We start from the raw sequence: 27,590 nt of genomic DNA on the forward strand, positions 1-27,590 counted from the left end.
GTGTAATGGGGCTACACTCACACGTTTAAGTATATCCTTGCTGAGACTATCACATGCAGGGACTAGTGGTTTAGTTCCTTTGTCTTCACCATGCCACCTGAGTAAGTCGACCGACTGACTTGAGCTCTATCTTCCTTATCAGTGATAGGGGCATAATATTTTCTCCGTGTAGTTGTGACTATCAAATCAGAGAATAGGTACAGAAAAATCTCTGTAAAGGAAGGAGTGATATGTAAATGTGAGGTATTATAATTAGGAGAATATTAGTTTTAAAGTGTTCTCTTCTTTCACTACAAATCAGTAAAACTAATGAAACTTCTGATTCTTTAGATTGAAAGAGGAAATGTGGATGGAACAGGTCGAATGATCCTGGTACACCAACTTTCCCACCCCCGGGGAATTGCAGTCTTTGGTTCCTTCCTTTATTATGCTGATGCACAGTTCGAGGTCATTGAAAGAGTTGAGAAGGCTACTGGGGCCAACAAAATAGTCTTGAGAGACAATGTTCCAAATCTGAGGGGACTTCGAGTTTATCACAGACGCAGTAAGTATTTGTCACTGAAACACATTCATGGATGTGTAATGCACATTCACACAGCTACACACTTACATCTGTAAGCACACGCCCACACACAGTCCCATGTACACACACATGCATACAAATTGAAATTACCCAAAATAGTTTTGAAAACAATAACCACATCTTAAGCAAGATTAAGTGTCAAAGGCTGATCTGGCATCAGAAAGGCCAGATTCAGAGTAAGTTTATTTTCTTTCTTTTCCCAGCACTTTAATTCCTAACTTTGCTTTTGCTTTATAGCACTCCCTGACATATGATCTACTTGTTTGTTTGTTGTCTATGTTGCTTATTAGAATATAACCTGCATACAGGCAGGCATTTTGTCTGTCTTGAACAGGAATAGTGCCTGGTACAGAGTAAATGTTCAGGAAGTATCTGCTGGACGTGTGCTAACAGGATAGGATTTTTTAATCTTAAAAGGAATACTTTTGGATGTTGCCTATTTCACCATGTTATTCTTTCAAAGATGATCTAACTTTTGCTTTACCCCCTTAAATTAGCATTATGATATAGGAATTATTTTTTTTACAGTGTTGACATATTTTACAACTTTTAGTCTCCAACCAAAGATTATCAATTTGTTTCCTGTCCTATAACCTAGATTTGTCACTTGGTATTTATTTTTATTGCATGTGAAAAAAGGCATGTTATAAAAATTAGTATCTTTATTCTTATAAAGAATATTCTTATTTTATATACTTTAAAACAAATGCCTATCACATTGTTGATCATGTAATTAGAGTGATATAATTTTAAGTGCATAGGTCAAGAGGGCAAAAATGAACAGATTTGTATACTGACCTCCCTAATCCTTGCATGATTTTCAGAACAAAAACAACTGAAGCCCCATTCTCTATTATAAAATAGTTAGGGTACTGTTTTAATACTGTTAAGTGTTATTGTATAGGCTCTAGTCTCTCTAATATAGTTTTTAGTTTGTTAACTCAGCTATGAAATGTTTGTTATTAATTTTTGTAATGAATTATTTGGCAACCAAATTTTAAAAATTTGAGATGGAGTGGCAAGTAGGTAGGGTCAAAAGTTACAAACTGATTTTTGGTTTCATTTAGATGCTGCCGAATCCTCAAATGGCTGTAGCAACAACATGAATGCCTGTCAGCAGATTTGCCTGCCTGTACCAGGGGGATTGTTCTCCTGCGCCTGTGCCACTGGATTTAAACTCAATCCTGATCATCGGACCTGCTCTCCATATAACTCTTTCATTGTTGTTTCAAAGCTGTCTGCAATCAGAGGCTTTAGCTTGACAGTGTCAGATCATTCAGAAGCCATGGTGCCAGTGGCAGGTGAAGGTATGCCAACTCCAATAAAAGTGAGATTTGACTCCAGCTGGTGCTAAGTTGAAATCCTTTGTGTCATGAAAGCATTTCTTCATGTTTGACTTCAGCAAATAATGAGGCTTGTCTTTGTCTTTAAATCAACTGGCTCAGCTTACAGTGGTTCTCAAACTTTAGTGTGCATCCTAATCACCTGGAAGGGTCATTACAGCACAGCTAGCGGTCCCATCCCCAGATTTTTCTCATTTAGTAGTCTGGGCTAGGGCTAGAGAATCTGCCTTTCTATTATAACAAATTCCCAGGGTGATGTTGCTGGCCCACAGACCACACTGAGAAGCACAGACCTTGAGCAATATAGAATGTGGCATGAGTTTGCAAGAAGTGTTAACAGAGCTGGTGTTCAAAAGAACTGTGTTCTGACTGTTCAGTGGAGATGTAGGGTGGAAGGTGTACTACTAGTTAATATAGTAATGACATAGTCCATATTTGGTGAATTGAAGTAAAAGAATTCATAGTATTGGTGTCTCATTAATAATCATATTTGTGCAGCACTTTATGCTTATGAACTGTGAGTATATAAAATGATAACTTGCCTCCTAGGTGAACCAAGGTTTTTAGGTATATGTTACCCTAAGAGGAACTAAGAGTTTTCTAGCATCACAACGAATATGTCACAGGCTAAAGACAGAGAAAGAAAGAAAGAAAGAAACAGAAAGAGAGAGAGAGAAAGGAAGGAAGGAAGGAAGGAAGCAGAAAGGAAAGAAAAAAGGATGAAGGTATTGAAGGGATGGAAGGGATGGTCAGAAGAGTCAGAAATGAATCTGGAGAAAGGAGTCGGCTTCTAGCACCATACGTGCTCCTGCTTGATGGGCATATGAATATTTACATGTACTCATTACTCATGTTTATTTTTCCATATCTAAAAAGTTATGGATCTAAGTTATCATTTTGTAAAGATATTAAAAATTCAGTGTTTTTTTCCTCCCAACTTTTTATTTGAAAAATTTTCAAACCTGGAAAAGTTGAAAGGTACAGCAAGCATTTTTATACTCTTCACCAAGATTTGATAATTGCTAACATTTTGCTATATTTTAGCTCTCAATCTGTGTATACATACACACTTATTTTTTATGAATTTTTGGAAATGAGTTTCAGATATCATGACACTTTACCCCTTCATACTTTAGTACACAGCTCCGAAGGGCATTATTATCTAATATTCATATTCATATTTCTCCAGTTGGTCTCAGAATGTTTCAGTTAGTTGTTGTTTTGTTCTAGCCAAGATCTAATCAGGATCCATGCGTTGTATTGGGAACATCTCTTTAGTTTCTTCTAATCTGGAGTAGTCACCCCTAGCTTTTTGTTATGACAGCGATGTTTCAAAGAGGCAGACCTGTTGTCTCTTAGACTCCCGCGCTGAGACTTTGAGTATTTCCTCACGGTGTCATTCAACCTTTCGGTTTATACCCTGCATTTCCCATGAAATGGAAGTTAGGGCGAGTTGTTTGTTAGATAAAGGTTAAACACATTTGGCAAGAATACTTCATAGGTGATGATGCTATGTACTTGATACAGAATCTTATCAGAAGGTACATAATGTCAGCTTGTCCTGCTCTTAGTGATGTTTGAGTTTGATCACTTGGTTAAGGTGGTCACTGCTAAATCCTTGCTTTTTAAAGGTATATTTTTCCCTTTTTTAATTTGTATGAAATCTGTGGAGTCACACTTTGGTCCTGAAAATATCTTGCTTCCCAAGCACCTTTATCCACTGGTTTTAGCAGCCATTGATAATCCTTGTCTGAAATGATTCTTTAATTGGGGGTTGCAAAATGGTGATTTTCTTATTCTATCATTCCTTCTGCATTTATTAGATAATATTCTTTTATAAGGGAAAACTCTCTTTTTTTCCCCAGTTTATCTTTTAAGAAAATTTATTATTGTGGACTCAAAGTTTTTATTTTTCAAATTCAGTATGTTACAATCAATTGCTCTTTTGGTGTTCCAATTGATCCATTTGGCCAGGGAGAGCCTCTTCATTTGGCCGCCTGTATACTTCTGACTCGTTCACATCCGTGTTTGAGTGCTTCCTTGCTTCTTTGTACACAAGCTGTTCCATGCTCACTTGGCACCTTCCCAGCCCAAACCTACAATCAACCATTTCTCCCAGGAGCCAGAGCTCCTTATTGTGGGAAATGGTATTTAGAAACCAGGATCTGGGTGGTAGTGTGCTCATTGCATCTGGGAAGAAAAAGAGTTTTATTTTGTAATGGGAAGATGGTCAGAGCAGGGGGTTGGGAATGAGGGTTTCAGAGGAAGTTCAGACATATGAAAGTTCTAGTTCCAGCCAGAGCATTATTTAATGATCTTTCCTTAATTGTTCCAGGACGAAATGCACTGCATGTGGATGTTGATGTGTCTTCTGGCTTTATTTACTGGTGTGATTTTAGTGTGTATGTTACGTCTGATAATGCAATTCGTAGAATTAAACCAGATGGATCATCTTTGACAAACGTCGTCACAAATGGGATAGGAGAAAATGGAGTACGGGGTATTGCAGTGGATTGGGTAGCAGGTACGTAAGCTGTATAGTGATTTTATTGTGTTTGCATCTCTGTTGCCTTATTTTATGCTAGAAAGTTTAACCTAACTACATGTGTCACAGATTTGTTTTTCTAGACAATTATTGAGATCATTTAAGATAATTTGAATTGTACATTTAGATTAAGCCATGTATCTATTGAATAGATGATAAAGTGTTTCATTGACAAATTCATAACTGATTAATCATTTTCTTCTATTATTAACATAATGAAAACTACAGGCAAAAATAGCTAAAAATATTAAATTTTGTGGATTTTCTTTCTACTCTTAGATAGGCACACTTTCTCTATCAGTAGTTATAGTGAAATGCCTGACCCAATACTGCATTAACTTAGTTATATTGATTCATGGACACAAGCTTGAACTACCACTCATTTTTAATGACACATTGGGAGAAAAATGTATTATAATTTTTGGAATGTAATCTAATTCTATATAAAATAGTTATTGTATGTTATCAGGCTTGGTAAGTAGGCATCTCTTAGAAATATTAACATGTATTATGAAATCTAGATATTGTAATAAGAGTTTATTATTGCAAAATGTAAATATGGTAGTATGGTTAAATAAGGCTTTAATTGGATTTCCAAACCCCATTCCTGATTACACATTTACTATTTCTGAGGGTATAGATAAAGCAGAGGTCAGCACACTATGACCTGTGGGTCAAAGGCAGCCCATTGCCTATTTTTGTAAATAAAATTTTATTGGATCACAGCTATGCCCTTTTGTTTATGTACTGTCTATGGCTGCTTTCATATTACAATGGCAGAGTTGGGTACTTATGAAAGAAAACATATGGTCTGCAAAGCCTAAAATATTTACTCTCTGGGCCTTTACACAAAATGTTTGCCAACCCTGAATTAAAGGGTTGGAAATGAATATATATATGTGTATATATATAGTGCTCTCTCTATGTGTGTGTATGTGTATATATATATGCATATATATATGTAGCAAGTAGAATTAAGTTATGAAAAAAATGTATCAGTAACATTTCATATTGGCCTGATTTCTCTAGAGGTGTTTTGAGTCAGATATAGGAACAAAATATGTAGGCCTTGGTAGCAGTATTGATAGTTCAACAACAGACTTTCAACTACATGGAATGAATAATTTTGGATCAGTCTCTATTCAGTATACCATTTTCATACCATTATCTTTGTAGTCTAGCATTTATATTGTGCTATCATGCCCAAAGGGAAATGGACTTTTGTTTTGGTGACTTTTAGAAAGTCCACAGAATGAAAATGTCTAGAATGTCTTGTCTTAGAAAGACTAGAGAAGAACCTCATGTTAATCTTAAACACAAAGAGCATTTGATAACATCACTGCAGTGTGAGATTGTGCTAGCTCTCCCTCTTTGCTACTTTCATCAAGTTATGCTATGGTAATGTATATTTAGAGTCTTTGGAGTAGACATTCAGTGCTTCAGGTAGAAGAGGAAGGACATTCTGGAAAATATTTCAGTAGAACATGGGCTATGAGATTTGCTATGAATTGTAATCTACTTTAAAAGTTGAAGATAGGCACATTCTGTCTAAATTTGAAGAAGCAATCTCTTTCGTTCCTAAGACTATTTATCTAAGCCTAAACTGAGGCATTTATTTATCATCTTGGAAAAGACAAAGTATAGAAACCAAACTTCAACCTTACATATTTTGTTCTGAATTTCAAAAGGTATCCCCTTTTTTCTTCTTGGTTTTCCATTCATTAGCATGTTCTTTCATTTTCCTGTAGGAAATCTTTATTTCACCAATGCCTTTGTGTCTGAAACGTTAATAGAAGTTCTTCGGATCAACACTACCTACCGCCGTGTTCTCCTTAGAGTCACAGTGGATATGCCTAGGCATATTGTCGTAGACCCCAAGAACAGATACCTCTTCTGGGCTGACTATGGGCAAAAGCCAAAGATTGAACGTTCTTTTCTTGACTGTACCAATAGAACTGTGCTTGTGTCAGAGGGCATTGTCACACCACGGGGCTTGGCAGTGGACCATAGCAATGGCTACGTTTATTGGGTTGATGATTCTTTAGATATGATCTCAAGAATTCATTTTGATGGACAGGAATCTGAAATGATTCGTTATGGCAGTCATTACCCAACTCCTTATGGCATCACTGTTTTTGGAAATTATATCATATGGGTGGATAGGAATTTGAAGAAAATCTTCCAAGCTAGCAAGGAACCAGAGAACACAGAAGCACCAATAGTGATAAGAGACAATATCGACTGGCTAAGAGATGTGACCGTCTTTGACAAACAAGTCCAACCCCGGTCACCAGCAGAGGTCAACAACAATCCTTGCTTGGAAAATAATGGTGGATGTTCCCATTTCTGCTTTGCTCTACCCGGACTGCACACCCCAAAATGTGGCTGTGCCTTTGGAACTCTGGAAAGTGATGGCAAGAGCTGCACCATTTCAACAGAAAATTTCCTTGTCTTTGCCTTGGCTGATTCCTTGAGAAGCATACATTTGGACCCTGAAAACCATATCCCACCTTTCCAAGCAATAAATGTGGGAAGAACTATCATGACTTTAGACTATGACAGCATAAATGATAGAATCTACTTCACAAAAAATGTAAACCTTGACCGTGGCCAGATTTCCTATGTCAGCCTGTCTTCAGAGACGCATACCCCAACTGTCATTGCTTCAGGTAAGTGCACTCCAGGTGCTGCTTGTCTTAGAAATAGAGACAATGGAGTCAGCACACACAGATGACTGCATATTGAGACTCTAATGCCTTTGCGTGTGTGTTGTGTGTGTCTGCTGGTGTGTGTCCAGATATAGGAACTGCTGGTGGCATTGCCTTTGACTGGATCAATAGAAGAGTTTATTATACTGACTACACCAACCGGACGGTTAATTCCATGGCTGAAGATGGGACTAAGCGGACTGTGATAGCCCGTGCTTCAAAACCAAGAGCAATTGCGCTAGATCCCTGCCGAGGGTATGCCATCATCTTCTTTATTGTATTTCTGTCTGCTTATTTCTGGAAAGAATGGGGCCTGAAATTATTTTATGTTCATAGACAATGTTTTATGGGTGTATAAAACTATGGCTATAGATTCAAGGGTGAAAGAGTATTGAGTGATTTTACCTGGGAAGGAGGGTGCAGTACATACGTCACTCTGGCTCAGTAAATCCGTTTTGGGCCAGTTGTGTGGGTGGGAATGGAGTAGGGTTTCTTTTGCCTTATTAATGGCAATTTGCAATTAAAGCATGCTGCCGTTTTTTTTTTTTTTTTTTAAGTAATGAGGTCTGTGAGCTTCATTGTGGTGAATTAAATATGATTCCTCTTTTATGGCTAGGCACCTGTACTGGTCTGACTGGCAGATTAATGCCAAAATTGAGAGAGCCACACTGGGAGGAAACTTCCGGGTACCGATTGTGAACAGCAGCCTGATGTGGCCCAGTGCACTGACCCTGGACTATGAGGAGGGCCTTCTTTACTGGGTGGATTTTGGTCGGTATGTGTCTTTGATTACTCATGTAGATGTTGATGAGAAGCGTTTTCCTCCCATTTCCAAAGAAGAGGGATTTGCGTAATGTAATGAAAATATAATATGCCAGATAGACTTTGCTAAAATGTAGAATCACAGTTTTAGGAACTATATTATATTCTTGCTTGGTGAACATACCTGTCAAAATTTATCTATATCATAAATTGAATAATTATGAACTGAAAGACATCTAAAGATGCATTACTAAGTACATTTATAATTTTAACCATAATTACAAATGCATTTACTCAATTTATAATTACAAATGTAGGACAGGCACAGTGGCTCACGCCTGTAATCCTAGCACTCTGGGAGGCCGAGGCGGGTGGATCGTTTGAGCTCAGGAGTTTGAGACCAGCCTGAGCAAGAGTGAGACCCCGTCTCTACTAAAAATAGATAGAAATTAGCTGGACAACTAAAAATATATAGAAAAAATTAGCCAGGCATGGTGGTGCATGCTTGTAGTCCTAGCTACTCGGGAGGCTGAGGCAGAGAATTGCTTGAACCCAGGAGTTTGAGGTTGCTGTGAGCTAGGCTGATGCTACGGCACTGTAGCCCAGGCAAAAGAGCAAGACTCTGTCTCCAAAAAAAAAAAAAAAAAGATTACAACTGTAATTACCCAATTTATAGTCTGCAGGACCTAGGTAACTACCATAAAATTTGAATGAGTTTTATTCATTTTTATTTATATTTTTAAGAGACAGGGTCTCACTGTGTTATCCACGCTAGAGTGCAGTGGCACAATCATAATTCACTGCAACCTCCAGTTCCTGGGCTCAAGCAATCGTCTGGCTTTGGCCTCTTGAGTAGCTGGGACTACAGGCACACGCCACCATGCTCAGCTAATTATGTTTATTTTTAATTAATTTAACAGAGATGAGGTCTCACTATGTTGTCCAGGCTGGTCTCAATCTTGCCTCAGTTGATCCTTTTGCTTTGGCCTCCCAAAGTGCTGGAATTACAGGAGTAAGCCATTGCATCTGGCCTGAATGACTTTTAAATGCACACTGATATTAAGTTTTTTCTGAGCTTTAGCATTCAATGTCTTTTGAAAAATGCTTTTCTGTAGTCTTTTTTGGTTATCTTTTTAAATAGACTCTTCTCAAGCAAGCTTCTCAGCAAATTTCTTAATATTTTTTCTTTTGTCAACTCTAATTTTGTATGTAACTTTTCCAAGTAATGCCAGAATGTCGCACATTCCAGTCATCCTAAGGGATTTTTTTAAAAAATTATGGTTGGTGTCTACATGTCAGGAATCTTAACTTTTCTTGCTTATTTCCCCATAATTTTGGTCTTGTGATGCTGTGCACCTAACATCCTGATCTCTTTGTTGTTCTCTCATTTGAAACAAAGCAGTGATACTTTGTTTCTAAATTGGGGTCATTCTAGGCAAACACCTCTAGTTACCCAATAAATGTCATATCCAAAAAGTTACTAAGGGAGTGAAATGGAAAGGTAATTAACATTTATAGAGAGTCTACTATGTGCCCGACACTGAGTTCCGTGCATTACATGGATCATTTCATAATGTTCTCCGATTTCTAATGTCAACCTGGTTTCTTTTGTAGGATTACCATTAATATTTGGAGGTCAATGATTTATATATGCCATTATTTGATAAGCAAACAAGCCCTCTCATCACCAGAAGAAACATTTCTAGCTGTCGTATAAAGCAATGGTTAGGCCCAGGATTGGGCTGCCAGTTGAGAAACTTATTCATTCTAGATTTTAGCCTTTTTTAAAATATTTTTTATTTTAGGCAGAGGATTGAACGCAGCACTCTAACAGGCACGCAGCGCGAAGTCATTGTCAGCACAGCTTATTATAGTTTAGGCTTGGCTCTCTATGGCCAGTATATTTACTGGACTCAGTTGGTCACAAAAAAAATGTACCGAGCTAACAAATATGATGGGTCAGGTCAGACTGCAATGACCATGAAGTTTTCCGCCCCGCCTACGGGTATCAGCGTTGTTGTGAAGAACAAGCAACAGCAGTGCAGCAATCCTTGTGATCGGTTTAATGGGGGCTGCAGCCACATCTGTGCACCAGGTAAGGCATTGACCGTGAAGATTAAAACGTGGAAAATGATGATCTTGGCAATCAATGACTGGTAAGGAAGGCTGAAGGAATATTCGGTTCTAACAGGAGGAAAGAAATCCAAATCCTCCTTGTTTTCCGGATAATTTATGAAATAGATACGGGGTTGTATTTTGAGAGGAAGGCTTTGACAGATTTCTATTCTATTCAATATAGAGCCTTTTATGAAGGCATTTAAAATTCCTCCTTGGTGGTTGTATAAAGCAAGATGAGAGATTTGTCTGCCTCTCTTCATGAGTTGAGTAGGAATTCTGTCAATGAGCTTACCTTCCTTAGAAAGGAGTTTAACTTTTCTGCTTAGGAGGTATTATTTATAGCTTGAAATATTTCCAGTGATATCTGAAGTTGTGATCTTGTGTGTATCGTGGTGTATTTTACAGTAAATTCATGGGAAGATGTGCCTTTTGATATTATTGATTTGCAAATTTTGCTGAGAAGAGAAATTCGTTGCTATTTCAGATGAGAAATAGTTGTTTAAAGATTAGAGTGAATTAGAACATTTGTTAGAAATTGGTGGTTACTTTTCTTGATAGGAAAATGACTCAGAACATAGTTTAAAGGTTAATGGACAGAATTTCCGTGGCTTGTCTTGGCATTTAACGCAGAAGCCATTGCAGGTGTTATTCTAGAGGAGACAATGTAATGATTGCTATGCTAATCTTTTGCTTCTTCTGGGCTTACTTTTCTTCAGGTCCAAATGGTGCCGAGTGCCAGTGTCCACACGAGGGCAACTGGTATCTGGCCAACAACAATAAGCACTGCATTGTGGACAATGGCGCACGATGCAGTGAATCCTATTTCACCTGTGCCAACGGGCACTGCATCGTGGAAGAGTGGAAATGTGATGGCGACGATGACTGTGGTGATGGCAGTGACGAGGTGGAACGTGTCTGTGGTGAGTTGGGCTCGGCACTTTTGTGAGGAGCTAATGACATCTTTATGCCATGTGTTTAGTACAGGTCCTGCTGTGTGTAAATGGGCTTGAAATTTGTGCCTAAGCATCTTATTAGAGCTGAAAAACATTTACCCTGATAATCCAAACTGCATTTTTTTCTTTAACATCTTGCTCTGTCGCCCTGGGTAGAGTGCAGTGGCATCATCATAGCTCACTGCAGTCTCAAACTCCTGGCCTCATGGGAGTCTTCTGCCGCAGCCTCCCAGAGTGCTAGGATTACAGGCATGAGCCACTGCACCCTGGCCTGCATTTCTGTTAAATTATCTCTGTAGTGGTTAAGAACTAAAGCACTGGATTAAACTCCTAGTTATTCCATTTACAGTCTGTATAGCCCTGGGAAAGTTACTTAGCCTTCCAATCCTCAGCTTCCATCTGGATGGAGTGAGTAAAGCACAGTGGACTCAGGGAATTCTGAGTTTAGTTACCTTTTTCCAACAGACAGCTACAGGAGCCAGGAGTTTTTATTTTCTCCAATTAAAACTGTATTTGCATGTTTTTCTGTGATTGAGAGAAACTGAGATTATAGAGAAGCAGAGTGACTGATTTCTGCTTAAATACTTCATTTATTTAAAGAAGGTATGAACATATTTTGCTTAATCAAACTAATTCAAAGTGTTATCTCACTTTGCATGCAGTCCGATTTGCAACCGTTTTTGTCTGGAAAGGTAAACACAAAGTGTCCATTTTATTTAATTCTATCTTTTTAGAAGTTAGGATAATGCTTTAATGAAGGGGGATTTTTCAATATTTTTTCCTTTTCTTAGCACTTCACACCTGCTCGCCGACTGCCTTCACCTGTGCCAATGGGCGATGTGTCCAATACCATTATCGCTGTGATTACTACAATGACTGTGGTGACGGCAGTGACGAGGAAGGGTGCCTGTTCAGGGACTGTAACGCCACCACAGAATTTGCTTGCAGTAACAGGAGGTGCATACCTCTTGCGTTTGTCTGCGATGGCAGAGACAACTGCCACGACAATAACACCTCAGATGAGAAAAACTGCCGTAAGTTTATCTCAAATGCTTGTTGTGCTTTTGGGTCTGAAGTCTTAGATCATGGGAGATAAAATTTTTGTATACAAACAAAGGCTTTAAATTAAATATTCCTCTAAAATATCAATTTTCTTTTAATATATTCTACTAAATGGTTTTACAAACAACTCTACCTAACATTTGAATTATTCCTTTAAACTGATGGATCTATACAACCATTGAATATTTTAACCTTGAGTATTTTGTCCTTGGCTTGTATATCTGCTAGATTAAAAAATTCCCCTGATAAAATTTTTGATTATTTTAAAGGCTTAGCAATAGTTACTGACAAAAATGGTTGTATAAATGCATTGTGGTTAATGTTTGTTGTGCAAAAAGCTATATAATACTGTGTTGATCAAAATCGTTTTTCTCTTTAGTTTTTCTGGTAAATAGCTTTTTAATTAATTGATTTTTCCAAACTTTCTGGGATTTGTACCTTAGCATCTTGGGAAAACAAAAGAGTGGACTTAGCCACTCATCCAAGAAGACCTCGTTTTGTGGTATTTAGAAATTACAGTGTCGGGTGCTCATTCCTATCTGACTTTCATTAATTCTAGGCCTTTCCCAATGGTTAGAGCTAGAAAATACAGTTTTTAAAGAAAAAATAAATTTACATTGATATTTCTGATTTAAATTTAAGATTACAGGTTATTTACTTTTTAGATTTTATAATCACATCTCTTCTCATGCTTAAAATTTTGGGTCCTAATGACATTACCACAGTTACTTATTTGTTTTATTCTACAGTAATTTCAAAATGCCTGTAATAATTTTAAATTATTATAACCACACAGATAACACTATTAATAATACTCAATGCAAGGTTCTTGTTTTTAAATTATGTCCCCCTAGAGATATGCAGTCAAAATACAGATTTTAAAGACATTTGAATTTTTTTCTCTGTAGGGTTATGCTATCAACTTGATATACAGTTGCCTTCATTTGTTACTTTTTCCAATTATAATTTTTTTCCATTTTTATTTCATTGATTTTTATTTGTACAAAATAATGTTCATGGTTCCAAAGTTAAAACTATACAACAGAAGTACATATCCTAGGTCACATGCCTGCCCCTGGTCTGTTCCAGAATGTTGATAGGGAGCACCTGCAGCAGAGGGTTCCAGGACTCTTTCAATTTCTGAAGTAGGAGGGCAGGACTTGTGGGTTACCAACCTACAAGGGCCACATCATAGTGGGAGATAATTCCTCCAAAAGGCATTTGGGTTTTTGTTAGAAAGGAGGAATAGAAAACAGGTGAAAAGAAAAGAAGAGGAAAAAGAATAAAAAAAAAACCCTATACAACAGGTGCGTTTGCAGAAGTCTTTCATCTTTTCCTCTCCTCTCTGTTCCCTCCATGCTCTTCTCAGTCTGTCTAGAGGGGTAACAATTTTATTCGTTTATTTCCATTGTTTTTAATATAAACTTCTGTCTCTTTCCCTCTCGCTACACACATACACACACTTGTACACGCACTCATATCATCCTTTTTCTTACACAAAACATAACTTAGTGTTTTGAATCTTGCTTTCTTACCATTTACCATATATCCTGGAGATAATACTGTCATTACTTATCAATATATAGAGATCTTCTTTATTCCTTTAGCAGCCACATATTAGTCCATTGTGTGGACATGCCAGTTAATTTACCCAAGAGTTGGGACTCTTATTGTTATCATTAATTAATGAAATCAGATGATTAAGTTACAAAGCAGCCCCCATCTCCCCCCACCCCCTGTATCAGTTGGAAACATCTCTTTTTGCTGTAGAATCTGTAGGTCCTGGATCCTGCCTCACTGATAGCAGGATCTATCTCTGAAAATGCCTCCCTTCCAGGGCTTTGAGTTCTGCAATAGATTTGTTAGCACGGACATTGTTTGCCATACATATTTGGTGGATATGTTCTCAATGATTATCTTGTTGTCTTTTTCAAGCTGATCGCACTTGCCAGCCTGGATACACAAAATGTCAGGGTACAAATATTTGTATTCCTCGCCTTTACTTGTGTGACGGAGACAATGACTGTGGAGATATGAGTGATGAAAACCCTACTTATTGCAGTGAGTAAGATAAAACTGCCTCTCTTTCAGTCATGCCAGAGATGCACGTCTTGAGCTAACACAGATATATAGCATGGGTATTTGGGCTAATTTCAATTGTCATCTCAAATTGACCTTGTAAGTAGATGCAGCAGGCAATTGCTTTAGGATGTGACTGCAGGGTTATGAGAAGCTCCCTCTCTCTGTTCCCTGGCTGGAATCCCCAGACCCCAAATATTTCTTCCAGAGATCTGCTACACTCAGAGAGTCACTTCTCACGCTGATGCACTTTTATCTTCTTGGACTCTAGGCAGAATCTGCTTTAAGCCCTTATAATTTACTCCTAATATCATTGTAGTAGCCATTAGGAACTGAAAAATTTAAGAAACCTTTATTTGGTTTATTCAGACAATTTCCTATATTTATAGCTCAAATGAAAAGGCCTTTATTAAGCTTGATAATTTTGAGACTATTAGTGTAAATAGATGGATAAGTTAAGAATTTAGTAATTGCTCTTCCCTGTTAGGGATATATGTAATTAAACTCTGATCACTGGTCCCCTCCCAAGGAAACCAAATGGCACGGCAATAATTTGTCACCAGGCCAGGCTACAGTCCAAGAAGAGGAATCCGTTGTAATAACCGCAGCGTGAGGAAGCAGAATTCAGGTTGCAGCGATGAGATAGGGTTAGGCAGATTGGAGTTATTGCAGACCTTTCAGGGACCTCTGCTTCCCTATCCATTTCCCCCTGGCAAATCATCAGGTACCGTGAGCCAGAACAGGAGAGCCTTAGAGACCAGAATAATTACAAGACTTGATTCAGGTTTGTACCTGTGTAACAATTTAGAAAATACATATGACCAGAGCTCCCTAAGGTTACTTGAGGAAAGAATCAATGTTCAAACATAAGCAGAGTCCCCCATTTGCTCAAATAAAAGTACCATATTATAAGGATGAATAAGAGGAAAACTTTGCTACCTCTCTAGAATCACGGTCTAACATGGCTAAAAAGTTGTGTGTGAGGTGTGCTCAGATATGGTCGTACTATTGTTTTTGCTTTTAATTATTATTTCAATATAATTTATTTATTTAATTTTATATTATAGTGGGAAAAATAAAACCAAGACTACTTATACATAATTTGTGATTTCATTTATCATAATGATAGTTCTTCAGTATTTCTAACAAATAACATTTTATTTTTTGGATTTCTTGAATCCAGAAAAAATTCCTGGAATTGGGGCAGTATTGCCTTCCTTCTTGCTCCTGTATTCCTCCCTCCCCACAGAAAGTTCACACAAAAGTCCATTTTCCAGCCTCACTCTTCCTCTCTTTGGTGACTATTATCTAGTTCGGAGATACAGGCAGATAGATTGTTAAGACTGAGGAGGACAGACTGTGTGTTTTGTTCATGGATTTTATCTTCTTTCTCACCTGCAGACATGCACACGTGCAGGAGCAATGAGTTCCAGTGCACATCTGGGCGCTGTATTCCTCACTTCTGGGTCTGTGATCAAGAAAGAGATTGTTCTGATGGGTCTGACGAACCTGCCTCTTGCGGTAAGAGAATAAGCAAGCATGGAAAGCATTATGATGCAGCTACACAAGCTCAGTCTCTTCCAACCACTTCAAATGCAGATTAGTGTTGCACTCACTGCCCCAGCTCTCAGCTGGGTTGCTGAAACCACTCAGCAGACATTTATTAAAGACCTGTTAGTGCAGGGTGCTGTGTGGGAAGCTGATCAGGATATGGAAGTTGCTGATTGATGCTGATGAAAAGATATTATGTTGGTGATACAGCCAATACAGTGGCTGGCTGATGTTAGTTGACTCTCAGTTGGAATTTCTGTATTTGTCTGAGTTGTAAGACTATTGGAGGATGCGAAAGTGATTGGAATCATCACATACACGGAGAACCGGCATATTACGGGCACCCCTCCTCTTTCTGTTGTCTCTGTGCCAGCTTATGAAGTGAAATCCCATGGCCATCTGAGCTTCCCAAGAAGTTCCAGGAACCCTTTTGTTATATTCCTGGATGCAGTTGTGCCCCGTTTGTATTTGGAGGCTGCTCTTTGCTTTTGCAAATTCTAATCTGCTAGGGCAGTCTGGAAAGTATACAGCCATTGTTAATATAATGAGAATGGTTACATGGCTGGATACTTTCTGGACAGCTCTCACATATCCATGCACACTTTTTTACATTATTGTAAAAATATAAAGGTACGATTTTCTTCATTGATTTTTTTTATCTGTCAATAAATCATATTGCTCGGTAGGGGTCAGAAAATTATGGCTGTGGGCCAATTGCCCACCTTTATAGGTAAAATTTTATTAGAATGCAGCCACGTATCGTCTATGGCTGCTTTGCTGAAATGTCAAGTAGGTGCAACAGAGAATTATGGCCTGTAAGCCTAAAATATTTACTATCTAGTTAAGAAGTTTGTTCACCCTTGTTATGTAGTCTTCATATTCCTTTTTAATGACTACAATATTCCAGTGAGTGGTTACATTATCATTGAGTTAACTGCCTCTATTATTAAGCATTAGGTTGCTTTTATTTTATTCCTCTATTATAAATATTGCTGCTGTAAATGTCATCATATATAAAATGTTTTATTTTAGGAATATTTTCTTAGGACCATTATTCTAGTTTTATAGCTGAAGTCAAACTGTTTTCTATTCCTGTTTTTCCTCAGGTTTAAATTCTGGGGCTAATAGTTGGAGAGTGGTATTTAGAGCTCTCCATTAGGTTCTTTTTCCCCAAACCGAAAGTTTTGTAGAAAGCAAATGGCACATAGAGTTTTGAGGGTGTGTAAAGGAAATAATAACTGTGAAGTGAGTAGAATAGTGTGAGAGATCCGTTCAAATAAATGAATTATTGGTTTAAACATACAAAGAATGAATACAAATTTCCAAACTTCTCCATGGCAACCAAAGTCATATTAATAGCAATTAGAACCAATTGCCTGACATATTTAAATAAAAATAAACAGGGAACCTATATATGAATACATTTGCATGGTAGTAATTCAAGCAATAACATGTGCAAGTCTGTGTGTATGTGTGTGTGTGTGTGTGTGTGTGTGTGTGTGTGTATTTGAGACAGGGTCTGGCTTTGTCGCCCAAGCTAGAGTGCAGTGGTGTCATCATAGCTCACCACAACCTCAAACTCCTAGGCTCAAGTGATCCTCTTGCCTCAACCTCCTGAGTAGCTGGGACTACAGGCGTGTGCCACCATGTCTGGCTAATTTTCCTATTTTTTTTTTTTTGTAGAAACAGGTTCACATTCTTGCTCAGGTTAGTCTTGAACTCCTGGCCTCAAGCAATCCTCTCACCTCGCTTGCCAAAGTGCTAGGATTACAGGTGTGAGCCACCATGCCTGGCCCACAGAAGTATATTTTAAAGGAATAAGATGTATACAAAAATGTAAAATTCACATTTCTTCATCCTTTTCCAATTCCCTTACTCCTCAAAGATAATCAGAATTAAGGATGGATGTGAATTCTCCTTACCTTTAGCTATATATTGTGATATATAGTTTTTAAAAACACAAATGCAACCTTATTGTACATATTTTTCTGCAATTAGCCCCCCCCCATTTTTTTAGCTTAATAACATCTTATCAGCATGTCAGAAAATACAGTCCTACCTCATTCCTTTGCACTGCCAAATGCTCTGCCAACTGCATCTAAAATATGGATGTTCTGTGTGTTTTTATCCTTTTCCTAACTATTGGACATTTAGATTGTTTCCATTTTTTCACTATGAAAAATAATGCTGGAATGAACATCCTTTTAGAAACCTCTTTGTGCATATGTGGGAAGATTCTTATAGACTAGATTTCTATAAGTGGTTCTTCTGTGTCGACGGGGATATGTCTCTTCAAAAAGTCTGGCTCAATGTACACACCTTTCATTCCAGCTTCTGAAAGGGCCTCTTTCTCCTTACTGGTATCGTTGTGCTATGTCTTTAACAGCTACGATTAAATTTGCTTTTGTCTTGGGCTAATTTGAGGGAACCCTGGGTTTTGGGGCCTATGACAACTTGATTAGTTAAATAGGAACATGTGGGGTTAAGATTAAAGGATTTGGATCAGTGATGGCTAATTTGAAGTAGAAGAGTGACTTACTTTAATTCAATAAATACTTATTAAACAGGTATGTTCTAGGCACTTTGGGGCTGCATCAGTGAGTGAGACAAAGATCTCTGTCCACATGGAGCTAAATATTCTAATAAGGGGAGACAGGCAGCAAATAGGTAAATTGTATAGTGTGTTGAAAGTGGAGATGGTTGTACGAAACAAAATGGTTTGGGATGAAAAGTAGATTTTATTAATAAAATAGAAACATGTGAAATAGTAGGTAATTTATATCATCCCTGGGGAAAAGACTGTTATTTCTCTCCCATACCCAATGTAAGGGAATATTGAATCTCATCCCAGTCACCAAAAATAATTAAGGCTTTGCACAGTCAGTCAACTAATTTTACCTCCAATCATGGGTCACTGGTACGAGTCTCACTGGAGGACCTGCCCTTGTGTACAGCTAGGTAATGCTCTGTCTCTAGTTTTCTAGACAACCCATGTATGGCCAGCTTCTTTCCAGATTCCTGGACTGCAAACCACTCTTCTCACTGAGTGTGCGTTTTATCTTTTCAGCGCACCCTGAGCGAACCTGCGTAAGCGATGAGTTCAAGTGTGATGGTGGGAGGTGCATCCCAAGAGACTGGATCTGTGATGGTGATAATGACTGTGGGGATATGAGTGATGAGGATGGAAGACACCAATGTGGTAAGCGAGGCTGATGAATTCCTCTACAGAGTCACATTCCAGGGAAACATAGTACAGTTGTTTTTCTGTGTTTGGAGAGTCTGATTGAAGATAGCTCTGTAATTGAATGGACACTGGCAGAATGTCACTTTTATTTCTTCTCTCTGGAATTGTTTGATATCATCCAGTTAAATGCTTTAGAATGATAAAAAATGACTTTATATTTGCTTCCTTTCTTCTGTGTTTGGCTAATGGAAATGTCCTACATTTCAAGAATAAATAAAGAGAACGTGGTTGCTCACCTTTAATAGTAGCTTTAACAGTGAAACAGTTAACTGTGTCCAGTTTCATCTGTCACCTTAAAGCTGTTATGGGGGGTTGTTATTCCTCTTCAGTGGATTATGGAACACCATTTCCATTACCAAAGGAGTATGGAATTCTTAGCTAAGTTGTCTTAAAAGAGTCATTCCATGGTAGGACAATAAAATCAATGGCTCCCAATGTTTGCATTTGATGGTAGCCTCATGTGTTGTGACTTGGTGGTGGTCCATAGTGCTGCATATGCTCTATCCACTGAAATGGATGGGTAATGGTTGCACATATGTGGTTCATATTATGTTCGTTTCTTCCACCTCCTCTTACCAAGACATCCCTCCTTCTTTTGTCTCCTATGAGATTGGATAAAATAGCTTTTCTTATTCTTCTGTGGGCATTAATGATTCTATGTCAGCATCTCATCTCTTTCCTCATAGTATCATGGTTTCTGACAACTCTTGTTGACATATGCCTCTCCTATCTACCCTAATTCTGCTTGGAGTGGTAGCTATAATGTAGTTGAAAAAGCACTAAATTTAGAGGGAAAAGAGCCAGGTTTGAAGCCCTAGCTCTTTCTCCTTCTAATTCTTTAACTTTCAGCCATCTAGCCATTTTGAGCTTCAGTTTTCTCATCTGTAGAATTGACATAAAAATACCTTTCTCACGTTGTGCTTGTGTGATTAGACTTTGTAAACTAAAAAATGTTACCAAAATATAGGGCATTTGGTATCCAATTAACAAAATGGGAGTAGTTTTCTGAAGCTCTAGAGAGAAAAAATATGATCGTACATTAATTTTATGGAAAGCTAAATGAGGTGTTTTATTATGTTGATTTCTCACTTTGAAAAAGCATAGGTCCAAAGCAATTAAAATGGAACTTTTGCGAGGCATTTTTATTATGATCTGTTATGACTATAGCAATGTGATTTGTTTACCCATTTTCCTTTCATTTCCTTTTATCCCTCAGAATGTTAAATAACATAAAGCAAGAGAATTGACTGCTACACTGAGCCCTCATATGGTTTTTGATTCTTGTGTGCTTTGGTTTCAGAGAATCAGAACTGCTCGAGTTCCGAGTTTTTCTGTGCGAATAGCAGACCTCCGGCCAGGAAATGCATTCCCCAAGCTTGGGTCTGTGACGGCGACGCGGACTGTTCCGACGCCTACGATGAGCGTCAGAACTGCACGCGGAGGTCCTGCTCTGAAAACGAGTTCACCTGTAGTTACGGACTGTGCATCCCGCGCTCCTTCAGGTGAATGGTCCATGCGGGCAGGTCTGACTTATCTGTTAGGCACAGTGGCCGCAGTGCCTAGGGCCCATGATGCTTCTGGTGGCCTACGAAAATGTTTGGATTTCTTTTAAAATCAAAAGCAAAAAAAAAAAAAAAAAGAACTTTTAGGTCAAAGGAAGTATTTTAATGTATAGTATTAATATATCTGGCTTTATACCAATGTAGTCATTCAATATAATTCTTAATATTTTTTATGGAGGAAGGGGCCCGAGAAGACACAAACGCCTCGGGCCTATGGAAGGCATCGGGTGGCCTCCTTACACAGAGGGCCAGGAAGGTGGGTAGAGTGGGCTGCATATAAGAAAATTCTTTCTTAAGCTGGTGACCTTCTTAGTTTTCCATTTGGAGTAGAGACATGGGTACAAGAAATACTCCATTTGCCTGTCTCTGCTATAAGAAAAGCAGCAGTTCAAGCATGATGATAAATAGAGCTTAGGCTCAGGGTCAAGGAGACAACAGGGAGAGGCAGGTGGGGTGAACTGAGACATATGTTCCAGTGAAGGATGCAAGCGTTGTTCAGTATCATGCAGGAGAGCCAGATGTTCTGGTGCTCTGTTTTTTGAGAGAAGTTGGAAATGTGGATTTTGATATGAAATATTATGATTTTAAATGCTGGCAACAAGTTTTAAAATTTCTTAAGCACTGTGTGAGTCTAGCAGATTCAGCTCACAGGCTGCCAGTTTGAGAGAGCTCTCCTGCAATGTTCTGCTGTTTGATTCCTTACCTCTTTCTTCAAATGGACCACTTCAAATGGTTTCTATACTTTGTTAATGCCCCAGCTTCTCACCTTGACTTTATAAATGTTTGGATATAGAGGGAGACAGAGAAGGAGAATGATCTATAAGTTTCAATCCTGCTGGACTGGAAAAATAGTAAGAGCATTCACAAAATTAGGGGAGCTCAGAAAGAAGTTTTCTGCAGGTGGGAGATGAATTCGATGTAGTAGGACTTCTTAGGTGAAAGTATGTCTTGGGCATTTGGACACGTGAAACTGAAGCTAAGAAGAGATATCGCATGTGCCAAGGACTGTCAAAGGACCCACAGGCACGCTGAGAGCAATAGGACCTGTCAGCTACGGCTTGCCAGCAAAGAAGATGGGAAGAGAAAGTATGAAGCAAGCGCAAGAGCAGAGCAGAAGATGCTGGGCTATTTACTTTAGGGGCAGGCAGCCCAAGAGCAGGTGCTGAGGTACCACTGGAATACAGTGTGGTGTAGAACTGGGTGATTGTGGTGTGGTCCTGAGGAAGGAAGGGGAGGCTAAGTCGTGTTCTATGAAGGCTGCAAAAGGAGCAGGGACTCAGCATTACGACCAAAAAAGGACAGTGATTAAAGAAGTTTAAAGATTAAAGAAGTGATCAAAGATTAAAATGTTACCAAGAAAATGTCCTCTGTGGAGTGACTCATGACCTGATGAGGCCCGAGTAGACAGGGCAGAGAGGTAGTTTGTGCACTGACAGTCCAAAGATGCCCAGGAGCTGGGGCTGTCTCCTTGCATACTGAAGTTGCGTTTGAATACGCTTTGTCTATGTTTAACTGATATGGATGTGAGCTGTAGATTTATATTTTTGTAGTGAAAGTGAATAATCCTTTATGTATGTTTTCTCCCTACCTGCTCAAGTGTTCTATCATGTTATACTTCTATTTAGTTTTTCTGAATTCAGTAAATAGTTGAAACCATTAATCTTAGATATCAATATATTCTGAAAACCTAGGCATAGACTCTAGGAGCTAGACCTGGTCTTAATTTTGATCAGACTCTAGGTTAGATCTCATTACTCCCTTTCTGAGCTTTCTGAGTTCTGCCTTCATCATTACTATGATCTCAGAGCTGCCTTACCCCTGCCTGACCAGACTTTTACTGACGTCATTCATCTTCTCTTTTCTTTTCTTTTTTTTCCTTTCCTCCCTCCCTTTCTCTCTCTCTCTCTCTCTCTCTCTCTCTTCTTTTCTTCTTTTCCCCTGAGCTTTCCGCATTGCTTTTGCCAAGGGCTATGGCAGAAGAGGGAAAAAAAATACTGTTTGTGTGGAAACCTGACCTATAGGGTTTTAAATACCCAAATTCTGTGTGTCTGAAGTGGCCACCAGCCTCCACTAAGTGTGCTGTTAGCGCGTGTCCTCTTGCTTGCTTGGCAGAACGTGTGCTCCCCCATTTGGTTCAGTGGGACAGGAGATCATTTTTCCTGTTGACTTTTTTCTCTTGGCTCATTACTGATGCTGCTAAAAAAAAAAAACATGGGTGATAAGACTGAGTGGCGAGCAATTCTCTGCAATACTGCCATGCAATTGTGCCTGAAAGTTTGGTGATTTCCTTGCCTAATTGACTTTTTTTCCCTTTTGGGCTGGATCTAAATTAGAGTAAGGAAAGCATTGGAGTCTCAAATCTTTTGGAAATGAGTTAAATAGCTCCCAGGAGACTGAATGGGGCTGAACCAGCTTGCTTTGACCATAGCTTTGTTTACAGTTATGTGCACATATTTTGGTGTACGTCATGTTGACAATGCCCTGGGTTTAGGGATGGCAGTGCTGGTGAGACCTGGTGTAGGTCTCACCTTTGGTGCCTTAACATGTTGTAATGCTCTGTGTCCCACTGGTACGCCCTCTATGGTAAATTGTTCCATGAATTGTCAAGTTAATGCTTGTCCATCCTCATCCAAGCTTTGTCCGTCTTTAGCCAAGATTCTTTTATACTTAAGATGAGTTTTGTTCCTGTCAGCAGGACACCCTTGATTCATCCTGAGTTTTATTTATGGGATCTTGGAATGATGTAGAGAAGAAAGACCAGTTTGGCTCACAGAATTTCAGGGAACTGTATTGTCCTGATGATGCTTGGGAATGTTGGGTCCTAAGATAGCTTCTAATACTGTAACATGCCTCCTTCCTTTGCCAATATTCCATGCTAATCTACTAGTTTGCCCTCCTTCCCATCACCATAACTCACAACAGATGGCAGGAATATTATAATGAAAGATGGAATAAGACTGCCAGTACAAACATTATTCCAATGGAAGATATGTGTTGTTAGAGGACACAAGGAATAATCTTATCATTTCTAATATAAAGCACTCACCCTGTGAGTTTCCACTTGGGTATGGACACTTCTATCATATGGTTACCTAGGATATGGCTAGTGCCTAAGCTGTCTCATTAACTGATGAAGAGATCTGATGTACACCAAAATTGCCCAAGTTGTATTTAATTAGTTTATCAGCTAGGGGAAAATATGAGTGCAATTATTTCTAGTAGCTCTAGCACATTTCTAATGGTAGCACCAGGACCTGGGAAAGTTGTGTGGAATGCTAAATGTTGAATTCTTCTAGAGTTTGGGATTAGTGGGGTAGGTGTAGATTCTGGGGGAGAGAGGACTAAGGACACTGGTAATCTTGTTATTGAAATGGTTGACCTGGCATCCAGCTGGATAGAGAAGGAAGCGAAGGCCAAGTGGGGGATAGTTGAGGTTTGTTGTCAACCTCCCCAAGAGTGGTACTGGGTCTCCCAACACAGGTGTGACCGGCGCAACGACTGCGGTGACTACAGCGATGAGAGGGACTGCTCATACCCGACCTGCCAAGCGCAGCAGTTCACCTGTCAGAACGGGCGCTGCATTTCTCAGGACTTTGTCTGTGATGATGACAATGACTGTGGGGATGGCTCTGATGAGCTGGAGCACTTGTGTCACACCCCAGAAGCCACGTGCCCCCCTCATCAGTTCAAGTGCGACAACGGGCGCTGCATCGAGATGGGGAAACTCTGCAACCACCTAGACGACTGTTTGGACAACAGCGACGAGAAAGGCTGTGGTGAGTATAACGGAAGATTTGGGAAAAGGAAAAAGGGGAGACTCAATATGGATCCTCAACCCTTTACCACTTACCAAGACTTCCCCATCTGTCTTCTAACTTGAGAGTTACCAGAAAATTACTATTGCTGGTATAGCAAAAGGCAAGGATTTTTTGGTATATCAGGTAGATATGCAAACATTTTTGGACTAATTCGTTGGTTAGTCTGTCACTAGAGAGAACAAAAGGTGAACAAATATTCAGGTCATCATTTAACATCATTGCCAAATAAGGTGCCCAAGAATCTAGAGAACGGCACTGATTCCCTTTGAATCCTTGGGATGACTTGTTGCCCGAAGCCTCCCTCTGCTAGGACTCCTTAACCTGTTCTTCATTTTCTTTCTTGGGTGATTGAATGGGAGAGTTTTAATCTCTCTCTCACCCCCATCACCACAAGGCAAGCAGTCGTGAATTTATAATACATGTACTGTTTGCTTAGCACCGTCTTGACCTCCGTAATATTGGCAATTCATGCTTTGTGGTGTTTAATCCTTGCCACCATTATTTCATGTATGTTGTCATTGTCTCTATAATAAAAATTTAAGTACTTGAGTGAGAGACCAAATGTTTTCATTTATTCCACTGGTTCCCTGTCATCAGGAACCATTAAATGTATTTGCCTAATTGACCCAGAAGTGCATGGTGGTTTCTGTTCTTATAGGAAAGATCAGACTTCCATGAAACAACATTAAAAATCAAATGCTAGACAGAGAAACTCAGACAGACAATGCTATGGAAATTTAGAGAAAGGAATGTCTATGTATAATGTTTAAAAAATCATGCAAAAACTGGTTATTTGCTCTACTACAAGGAAAACTTCCATAATTTTCTACCAAAGTTTCAAAAACAATAAATAAATTAAGAAAAATAATATGATTACTTATACTATTCATTTATAAAAAATTATAGAGAACTTTCTTATATTTAGTCCTAATTAAAATAGATTTTCATTAGGTTTTACTTTTGCTTTATCTAAACTATAGGAATTAAATTCTTACTTGTACATAATTCAAATTTAAAATTTTAGTTTGGAGAGAAACTGATCTCATTAGGTTTCTTTCAAACCTACTAAACCTCCACTCTTACGACCAGAAGGATTCCTAGTGATCTTATAAACTCTCTTCCTTTTGCAAATAATAAGACTGTAGCCCATAGATGTGAAATGAAGTGTAAACTGGTGGCAGAAGTAGGCCTGATATTTGGATCATGGATTTTGCAGTGCATGAGGTAATGTTTAACCTATTGCTCCTTGCTGAGTAGAGAATTAATAAGAGCTGCTCTCTTCCTACTGTAGGTAGTTTTGGGTGAGCTTGGCCATGTGTCTGAGGACCAGCCAGAGGCTCACCTAGTGTTGTATTGCACCTGGTGTTGAGCTCATGCCATCTGGAGAGAGGCAAATGTGTGCATCTCTTTGCAGCTCTGTGTTCAGTGATGTCACTCTGGAAGCTTGAGATAGGCCATGGTGTGAATTGTCACACCACTGAGATGGAAAATGCTACAAAGCAGAGCATTTTCTTTTCCCTCAAAGGCCTGTTTTACCAGCACACTGGCTAGGCTCTTTTCTTCTCCTCTACTTTCTCCACTCTCCTGTATTAGTTGTTAAAACCACCGGTGAAGAGAGGAACTTGAAAAATAGAGACTTCTGAATAATCTCCAGCCTTTGGAAATCACCATTGTCTGTTTTCTTTTAGCATGAGTCATTAAGAATTGGCACTGTTCAGTAGCAATATTGACTTCCACCATTATGGTGGGTGGGTTGCTGATATTTTAGGCTCTCTAATAACTGCCTTTTACCCACAGGCATTAACGAATGCAATGACCCTTCAATCAGTGGCTGTGATCACAACTGCACAGACACGCTCACCAGTTTCTATTGTTCCTGTCGTCCTGGTTATAAGCTTATGTCTGACAAGCGGACTTGTGTTGATATTGATGAATGCAAGGAGACGCCCTTTGTCTGTAGCCAGAAGTGTGAGAATGTAATAGGCTCCTACATCTGTAAGTGTGGCCCAGGCTACATCCGAGAACCAGATGGAAAGACCTGCCGGCAGAACAGTAACATCAGGCCCTATCTCATATTCAGCAACCGTTACTATTTGAGAAACCTAACTACAGATGGCTACTCTTACTCCCTCATTTTGCAAGGACTGGGCAATGCTGTGGCACTAGATTTTGACCGAGTAGAAAAGAGATTGTACTGGATTGATGCAGAGAGGAAAGTCATTGAGAGAATGTTTCTGAATAAGACAAGCAGGGAGACAATCATAAGCCACAGACTACCAGGAGCAGAAAGTCTGGCTGTAGACTGGGTTGCCAGGTAAGAAAACACTGATGAGCTTTTTAAAAGTTAAAAAAAGAAAATTGGAACCATGATTTCATCTTGATAGGAAATTAATTCTTTTCAACTTGGGTTAATATGCGGGTGCACTTAATGCTTCTGCATGCTTTTTTTCTGCTTTGTATTTAATACTCAGATGGGATACCATAGAACTTAAATCTAGTTATTTATACAATTTATGGTATTCTTTTTATGGAGAGAGGCATCACAGGGGAGGAAAGAGCTCCGTTACTCCTCCCCTCAGGTAACTAGAGATGATATTGAGCGATGACTCATGCATTCACTGGTGCATTCAGTCATTCAAAACTTCTTCCTGAGGCCGCGCATGGTGGCTCACGCTTGTAATCCTAGCACTCTGGAAGCCAAGGTGGGAGGATCACTTGAGGCCAGGAGTTCAAGACCAGCCTGGGCAATACAGTGAGACCCTATCTCTAAAAAAAAAAAAAGAAAGAAAGAAAGAAAAATTAGTCAGAAATTTTGGCAAGCACCTTAAGTCCCAGCTACTCAGAAGGCTGAAGCAGAAGAATCCTCCAAGCCCAGGAGTTTGAGGCTGCATTGAGCTATGATGACACCACTACACTGTACTTGGGGCAACAGAATGAGATTCTGTCTCAACAAAACAAAATAAGTCCTTTGTCTAGGGCCTGGCATTTAGTAAGTGGTTAATACATAGCTACTATTATTGCTGCTATTCTTAGCCTCTACAGCGATGGAATCTAAGTTTGTAGCCATCTAATTACTCAAGATTTACTCAAGTGAATTCACTGGCAGGGCGTGTACGTTTGTGCGTACTCATTCCCTCCTCCTCAGGCCTGGAATAATGCTACTGTCCTGACAGCTAAATATTCAGATGCCCAGCATGGTTGGATCAGGGCTCACCTCTTGCAGAGAGACATTCAAGCCTTTCAGAAGGGAAATCATTCTCCT

The 27,590-nt window shown here is 39.0% G+C and overlaps 1 protein-coding gene across 1 annotated transcript in view; it reads left to right on the forward strand.

Annotated features, from left to right (window-relative positions):
• Positions 1 to 27,590, forward strand: part of LRP2 (LDL receptor related protein 2) — a 195,954-nt gene that overhangs the window by 118,730 nt on the left and 49,634 nt on the right. Inside the window, exons 36-50 of the mRNA XM_045558741.1 lie at positions 331 to 544; positions 1,651 to 1,890; positions 4,262 to 4,450; positions 6,220 to 7,140; positions 7,269 to 7,434; positions 7,796 to 7,954; positions 9,747 to 10,036; positions 10,776 to 10,979; positions 11,804 to 12,046; positions 14,010 to 14,135; positions 15,555 to 15,674; positions 18,772 to 18,903; positions 20,249 to 20,450; positions 23,991 to 24,286; positions 26,126 to 26,642. Coding sequence (XP_045414697.1) covers positions 331 to 544; positions 1,651 to 1,890; positions 4,262 to 4,450; positions 6,220 to 7,140; positions 7,269 to 7,434; positions 7,796 to 7,954; positions 9,747 to 10,036; positions 10,776 to 10,979; positions 11,804 to 12,046; positions 14,010 to 14,135; positions 15,555 to 15,674; positions 18,772 to 18,903; positions 20,249 to 20,450; positions 23,991 to 24,286; positions 26,126 to 26,642 — 4,019 coding nt within the window. The remainder of the gene's footprint in view (positions 1 to 330; positions 545 to 1,650; positions 1,891 to 4,261; positions 4,451 to 6,219; positions 7,141 to 7,268; positions 7,435 to 7,795; positions 7,955 to 9,746; positions 10,037 to 10,775; positions 10,980 to 11,803; positions 12,047 to 14,009; positions 14,136 to 15,554; positions 15,675 to 18,771; positions 18,904 to 20,248; positions 20,451 to 23,990; positions 24,287 to 26,125; positions 26,643 to 27,590) is intronic.

Source organism: Lemur catta, chromosome 8, assembly GCF_020740605.2.
Source record: "Lemur catta isolate mLemCat1 chromosome 8, mLemCat1.pri, whole genome shotgun sequence".
Classification (NCBI taxonomy): domain Eukaryota; kingdom Metazoa; phylum Chordata; class Mammalia; order Primates; family Lemuridae; genus Lemur; species Lemur catta.